General features: G+C 37.8%; 1 protein-coding gene across 2 annotated transcripts; it reads right to left on the bottom strand.

The window, feature by feature from the left end:
- Nucleotides 1–1,425: 1,425 nt before the first annotated feature.
- LOC105207918 lies at nucleotides 1,426–6,941 on the bottom strand. 2 transcript variants are annotated; one of them, XM_039446088.1, is made up of 9 exons: nucleotides 4,795–6,941; nucleotides 3,753–4,630; nucleotides 3,493–3,653; nucleotides 2,732–3,155; nucleotides 2,461–2,601; nucleotides 2,208–2,375; nucleotides 1,909–2,123; nucleotides 1,657–1,819; nucleotides 1,426–1,559 (listed from the first exon to the last, which is right to left on the bottom strand). In XM_039446088.1, the coding sequence occupies exons 5-9, from the start codon at nucleotides 2,570–2,572 to the stop codon at nucleotides 1,462–1,464; spliced, it is 756 nt and encodes a 251-aa protein (XP_039302022.1). In that variant the 5' UTR covers nucleotides 2,573–2,601; nucleotides 2,732–3,155; nucleotides 3,493–3,653; nucleotides 3,753–4,630; nucleotides 4,795–6,941; the 3' UTR covers nucleotides 1,426–1,461. The 2 variants fall into 2 exon arrangements, with proteins under 2 accessions (XP_039302022.1, XP_039302023.1); XM_039446089.1 differs by having other exon boundaries at nucleotides 2,461–3,155.
- Nucleotides 6,942–7,831: the final 890 nt, after the last annotated feature.

The following is a 7,831-nucleotide window of genomic DNA, read 5'->3' as shown; positions in this document are numbered from 1 at the left end:
TGCAAAACTCAAAGGCTTGTAAACAATATTTGGTTGAAAAATGTTGACATTTTACAATACAGCAAAAATCAGCTGTTGCCGTTAACCATTTATAGCACGTAGAGCCATTTTTTGACGGACCGAACTAAGTTGTACCCAATACATTGACCTGATCAATCAGTGATCTAGTTTCCACCGAGGCATTAATCCGCATCCAATCCGGTGTAGAACCAAATTCAAGTCAATGGAAACATGTGGGATTGAGCTCTGTTCACTCTCACTTCAATCTACAAGTTCTAATGGAGTGGCAGCGAATTGAACCCGATGGAAACGGTTACAACTAGTTAAAACTGAATAGTGCCAACCTGTACTTATCTCATTCCATGTTTGTGGGTGCTGGGTGCTGTAAAAAAGTCCAGAGAGGTTAGAAATCGCATGTAATTCATCATAGAAATTTAATAAAAACCTATAGGTTCAGATAAAATTATATAAAATAATTCTATTCTATTTTAATACCTAGAGGACAAGAGGGTATTATGGTTACTATTGACAATATGGCTCCCCTATTATTTTCATTATTAGGTGACGTATTTTAACAATTGCTTATGGAATTATTTGTTTAATAGCCCGTCGTTTTTTAGTGATGCTTATATGCCAATACATAATGACTGAAAACTCTTATAAGGCATTTTTACTTTTGAGGACTTCTAAACTTTTTCAAGGTACTCATTTAACCTTTAATTACATACATTTCCTCATTATTCTTAAACTTGAGTGTATTATCATACGAAGATACATACACTCGAATGTTTTTCTGTTATTTAACTTATTTGGCCGTATACATTTTGAGTTATACAAAGTTAGAACAATAACATGGAATTTTGTTAATATGGTTTTTTAAGCAATATTTTTATATCGAAATATTTCTTCGATAAATCGATTGTCATTCTAAAGAGCGGTGTTTAGAAACATTAGAGACATCATTTTATGATTGTTGTTTAATGTTAAATAGGGATAAAATGATATTTTTAATGAAATTTCTAATTTCTAAAGTTTCTGAACACAGGAAAATTCTAAATCAGGAAAATTCTAAACAATGAAAAATTAAAAATATATAATTTTGTAACAAAAAGCTGTTTCTTTTAAACTAAATTAATTTTTTTAAATTATTTTTATGGATAGCCATAATACAACCACTTTTTCCTTGCACCAATTATGCAGTGCATTAGATTCCCTACCAGAACACGCATACCGGTAAAACGTTTAGGTAACGTTCGAATCTGACCCGTTCGGAAACAGTTCGGAAGTACCACCACAAAAACGTTCGTCTGACGTTTGCATGGAACGTTTGTTCCTAACGTTCAGAGAACGTGCTAAGAAACTTTTAGAGAACGTACGAATAAACATTCAGGAAACATTAGAAAAAAAAGAAAAACTAGTATTTCAAAGAAAAGCTATTTATTTCACAAAATTTATTTCATACTATTTTTTTCTAAAACATCTTTCTTTCAACCATTCCTTTATCCCATCTTCTGCCTTTCCTGTGTCTAGTTTGTCTCCTCTTAATTTTTTAACTGCCGCTAAAATAACACAAAATTTATGAAGTGTCAAAAGTTCAACAAAAAATGTCAGAAAGAAAGTAATGTAAAAGAACATAAATTTCACAATTTCACTTACTGATCACTATTTCTTTTAAATGCCAGCTCCCAAATGGCTGCTTTCCTTTTCCGCCTTTCCAGTTAAAGAATGTTCCTGTGTGATTTGTCATAAGAAGAGCCATAACTTTCTTTGAGCAATCCTTCTCACACTTCCCAGAGCTTGCAAACATTAATTTTTTTACCTAAGATTGAAGAAAACAATAAGAAAAGCTTCAAGTTACAATATATACAATTTTAAGTTAGATATATAATTTAATATCTTTTAATTTACAATATAATCCTTTATGGAAGGGTTTCCATTTGTGAGATCTTCAGCAGTTTTAGCATCCTCGAATGCTGGGAAGGGGAGGTTTGAGAGGTTCTTTGGATGGTGGAGCACTTCTGTTCTATTCAATAAAAGTTGGCGTATTTTTTCAACAGTCGTTTGGAGCTTTATGTGTGACTTTTCAAGTGTATTGAGTTTCTCATACTGCAGTTTCATGACCTCTGCAAAATGACAAAATAAATTTAAAAAATGGTGTTTAATACTTGAAAGAATTACATATTTAGAAAGAAGAGAATGTTATTTACGAATAGCTGAAAATTTATCAATCTGGTTAGCAGAGTTGCTAACAGCCGTTTTGTTAGTGGTTTCATTTATTGCCTCGATTTCGTTTCCACTTAAATTCGAATCAGTCATTGGTAATTGGCTGATTTGCATCTCATCAACACAATCAGGACTTTTGCGGCTAATTGAATCTGCAATTAGAAATAAATTGATGAGTTTACAGAAGACCATTTGTTTATAAAATGCCAAATAGTTATTAACAAAATAGTGTCTCACCATCATTTGAATGTGGTTCATAAGAATTATTTGAATCTTTAGCATCATCCTCGCAGAAAGTATCAGAGGCAGAGTCATAACCTCGTAGGGAGCTTGTTTCTTGAGGGTCCATCTCCTCAAAATCAATGTGAATGTCATCTCCTGGAAACAAGGCATATTATCAAAATAAATGTATCCAAAACTATCACGATATTTTGTGGTTTCTGCATTGTTGCTAACGGCTGGTTCATTCAACTGGGAAAATGCAATCATTACCATTTTTTACACTTACCATTTTTTTCATTTGTTAAAAGAGCATTTGAAATAGAATTTGAGGGGCTTTTACCACTTTCGAACAAACTTGAAGCAAGTGAATCACTGTTTTCTATTTCTTTATTGATGTCAACAATTTCGAGAATAGGTCGTTGAGATTTATCTGTTGTTACTATAAAATAATTAATAAAAAATATTTGATAATATTATAACAAAAGAAAAAACAACATTGTTAGACACTCTCTTATTTTTGTCAATATCTTTTTTCATTCTCTCTTTATTTTCTTTTTTATTTTTATGTTTACTAACATCGGAATGTTTTTTTGCAAACTTTTGAAGCTTTCCTATAGCTTTCCTATAGCTTTATTTTCTTTTTTATTTTTATGTTTACTAACATCGGAATGTTTTTTTGCAAACTTTTGAAGCTTTCCTATAGCTTTCCCCTGCAACGAATTAAATTCATTTTACGTTGTATAACTCATATTGGTGACAATAAAATTACCCAGTGAAAACAACCTAGTCAAAATAATATTAAAGTGACATCAAATTGATGAGGAGGATAATGTCAAAATGAGTGATCAAAATGATGGAAATATGACTGCATAACATCCCATAAATAATACCGAATTTTACTTGTATTCCGGAGGGTCGATTGTGTATTTCAAAATTTAGTAAAAATTTCAAAAGTTAAAATTACAAAAATTTAGGTTTTGACGTCATTGACAATATTGACTATTTTCACTGGGTACTATTGCAAAAAATAACCATAATTTCCATTACCTTTATCACTTCTGTCCTTGCTTTGGCTGAATTTTTTTTTTTTTTAGTGTTGATATTGGACTTACAAACATTGGCAGACGTTTTGCTGCCCCGATTTAATTGCTTCTTGCTATTACTAGAGCCCGGTTGGCTAACATTAAGTAATAGCCTGTTAGGTAAGGCTAGATGAAAAAAAGAAGAAAAATAATTACTTAAATTTTCAAATAATATCTATATTTGAGAGTTTCAAGACATAACTAAAGATACATTTTTGGACATACCAGTCATTGTCTTTAATGCGCCATGAGGAGAAGGTGTTAATGAGATTGTAGAGCTCATCTGGGACTTAGTAATGTCTCTTGTGATGGAGCCGAAATCCAAACCCTTATCTTTGGTCTGGGCATTGGTGCTTTGTGATTCAGTTGAAGGTAGATTATAGCCTTTGTTAAAGGAAACGATTGATGGATGTGAGGGAAGAGTCTCTGAGGAGAATTGTCGAGCAGGTTGAGAAATGAAGTGTTCACTCGCGTGTTTCTCTTGTAACAAAACGGTAATGGAAAAGTAAACTTTATTATTTCGGAAACTCGTTGCTTATACAAAAAAAAAACTGTTCAGTTTTGCGGTTTCTCTTTTCTTTAGTGACTTGTAAGATGATCGCGTGCTCTCTCGTAGACTGCCAAACACGAAGTAAGTCCGGAAGTCGGACACGCGTACTTTTGAGCCGCTCTCGCTAGTCTCGGACTCCTATTCGCCGAGCGTTCGCCCGTCTCTGATTGGGCGATCGCGCCTCTCATCCGACCCGCAACGAACTACTCCAATAGCCTTTATTAACTGTGGCAGTCAGACAGGGTGTCGAACCATCACTGATTTTCCTAGAATCCTCTATCAGAACAAAAATAATGTAGTAATAATAGTAATTCTTTTAGTGCAGTCGAGAAAGTAAATGTTGGCAAAGTAAGATTAATGCCCTTCTGTGAAGCAGGTTCAGACTTCCCCACTTTTGTCGGATTTTCATCACCTTCATCTTTGGACCATGACAAATCTGTTAATTGTTTTTTTTTGCGAAAACCTCGATTTGCCTTGTCTCTATCTGCATCAGATTCTAGGTTAGTTTTCTCAACAGCCCGTTCCAGCTTCCTCCTTGCTTCCTCATATGTCACTAGAAATAAGAATAAAATTAAGGTGTCGGTATAATGATCAAAATTAAGTTAAATGATCAAAGCATGAAACAGGACTTACAAAGATGAGTGAGAAAAATACGTTATCTTGTCATTTTTAATTTTAACACAAGCAAAAAAAGAACAATGAAAAAATTTATCTTACCAAACCAAGCACGAATAGTAGCCGGATAGGTGTTGAATTTGGCAGTCGGCTCCATGCATTTCTTGGTCGCAATGGCTTGTTTTTTAGGGGCTAAATAAGTAGGATAAAGGCAATTTTCTCCATCTTCACTCATCCAATTGTACGCTATTACGCACACATCCAAATGTTTATCGTCACCAAGAGTAACCTCAAGGTCCGCAATTGCATACTTCTTTTCTAGAAAAATATAAACATTAAGAAGGAATCATCACCTCAAGGAGGAGCATACATCAACTCACTATAGTAACCAACAGTATCAAATATTTTTCTCAACATTTGCATGCCAGTTTTATAAAGAAACAGCAAGCAAACTTCATTATTAACATTATTAATAAAAATATTAAGTGTGTGCATGACTTAAGTAAAAATAAAATAGTACTATACGCCAAAAAAAGCTGAAAAAATTATACAAAACAAAATCAACAAAAATATTAATCGATGCAGTGGTGACCTAATATTATTATCTCGTTGAAAAATAATTTTAATATGAGATACCTTGATCTCCGTACCAATGACAATAATCTCAAGCATTTCAACCAGTAAAACTGAGATAGAAGTTAGAACCATACAACCACAGGTAGCTCAGGTAAAGTAATAAAAAAAAGATTTTAATTAGTACAAGTAGTACAGTTATTTCTGGTTTGCAAGGCCAAAGATTTTGTCTGTTACAACAAACAAGGTTAATCATATAACAAGGTACCATTCTTCTGTGTGCCGACTTTCATAAAATGAAGCATTCTAATGGGAAGATATACGATTGCTCAGCAAATCATTGGATTTTTTAGGCAGCACATACAAGGTACAAAATCAGTTAAAAGAATTGGTTTTAAGACCAAGTATTCTGAAAAAAGATACAACTAAAAAATGTGAATGTCATTTCTAATCATGTCCATCACTAATTGAATAATGTTTTTTCTTAACTTATTCTATTTTCTGTAGAAATCTATCAGTTTGAACCAAGCCAAAATAGCAATACTTGTTTCATAGATAGAGAGATAGATAGACACATAAACTGATAGAAAGAAAAATAGATATATAACATAATCTGTGAGTTTGTTTAAAATAAATGCAGTAAAGGGATGGCAATATTGTCATTCTTGTAAGGCAGAACAACATACTTGGTTGTTACTGCATCAACTAGGATGACAACATTTCTTTGAGTCCATTTCATATCACCCAGATTATAAGTTCCGAACTTATTTATAAGTAACTAGACTTAGATTATAAGTAACTAGACTTACATGGATAAAAAAGTTTTGGTTTGTATCACAAATATTGGCAACTATCACAACATCACCACTTTCCAACTTCTGGATAGAGCACACAGAGGCAACACCTCCTTTGTACTGGAAATAGCTATCTCGCCTGTGAACTGAACTTAAAGTAAACAGAGATGATGTCAATGTATTATAATTATTGGTGCCATGCACAGCATTCTTAGGTATCACATGAGACTGGAAATCAGCTGTCCTCTCAGAAAAATCATTTAAAAAATTTCTTTCAGCTAGTCTACGCAATAGTTGTTGGGTTGGCTTGGTTGGAGATCTTAGCATCTGTTTGAATATTCCCAAATAGCTTTCAAACGGAAACGCACTTATATTTGAGATTTCTCCATACCTCTTTACATCCTCATGGAGATGCAACAACCCATGAACATTGTAAACACAAAATTTTTCTTCAAATACCCCTTTATTAGAAGATAAGATGATAAATTGAGTTATAAGATCTCTAGCAAATGAAAAAAAATTATCATCATCGATAAATTTCTGTACAGAAAATATCGTAATTGCTATTTGGAGTATTAGAAATAATTTGTAGAGAGTTTCAGCCACAACATCTTTCAGTACTATATAGAGCAGGAAAAAACTCAACTGGGTTCCCTTCCATTTTTCTAATTGCTCCAGTCCAACTGGTTTGCGAGCAAATTTCCATGGAATGTGTTTACGCAACTCTACCAATCTCCGAGAGAGCTCAAGAATGCTTTCACCTCTCAATCGCATTTCTGATTTCGTGCCCTTTTTTTTTTTGTTGACGGAGGGGAAATGCGTTACCGCATACCCCAGGCCCTGGGGGAGGCCTGGCGGTTATGTGGGGCTCTCCCCCGCCGTCGACGTGACGGCGGGGGCATACCCACTAAAACCCCTCCGGGTGTCCGGCTCTGGTCCTTGACTGGGGGGGACTCCGGGAACGCGTACAGCATGCTTCCGGAGCCCCCCGGACCAGGTCGGCCGAGGCCGACTCAGCGCGCCGGGGGCACCTTGGTGCGGGTCCGCCCGGCAGGGCCGTGAGGTCGGCCTCAGGTCGGGGGAGAGGGACACCAGCCCTCCCCCGCCTCTTCCCCTTGAGATGATGTTTACGGGGGTAAAGCCCGGGAGTCCGGCCCCCGGTCGGATGTCCCGGGCCCCTACGCGCCGGACAGGTCCGGCGCGGCGGCATCTTCTTCTCCGTGTTGGGGGGAGGAGGTAGGAGGGAGTTTCTTCCCCTCCCCCACCAGCACCCCGGCGAGGCGCTAGAGGGGGGAGCGATGGCGCGTGTTGTAGCGCGCGATCGCTCCCCCGGACTGTTAGGTCAGATCTGCCTCGCCGGGTTCGCTAACGCGGGGGGCCCTCCTCCCGCGGCTGCGCGTCCCGAAAGCTGGGCCGGCAGCCGTAGGGGAGGAGGGTCGCTCCCTTTCATCATTCCCGTGGCGGTCGCCGTCGTCCCTCTCCTCCACGATGGTGGGGAGGGAAGAGGCGACCGCCACGGCTCTTCTGCTCCGCCGCCGCCCAGTAGAACCCCGGGGGCGGGGGCCACTTCTTCTCCGTCGGGGCAGGCGGGGCGGGAACCGAGACGAATCGTGACCCCCGTCTCCGCCGCCCTTTCTGTTCCTCGCGTCGCCTGGGGGCATACGATCCCCTGGCTGACGCTCCCGCACCGTTTCGGCCTCCTCCTTCTGCAGCATGACTCGCTCGCAGAAGGAGGAGACCGCCTTCCAGGCGCTCTCCCTGCCGACCATCTG

Source organism: Solenopsis invicta, chromosome 2 (genome assembly GCF_016802725.1).
Source record: "Solenopsis invicta isolate M01_SB chromosome 2, UNIL_Sinv_3.0, whole genome shotgun sequence".
NCBI classification, from domain to species: Eukaryota; Metazoa; Arthropoda; class Insecta; order Hymenoptera; family Formicidae; genus Solenopsis; species Solenopsis invicta.
Note: the sequence above shows the minus strand (reverse complement) of the source record. Positions and strands in the feature narration are given on the sequence as shown.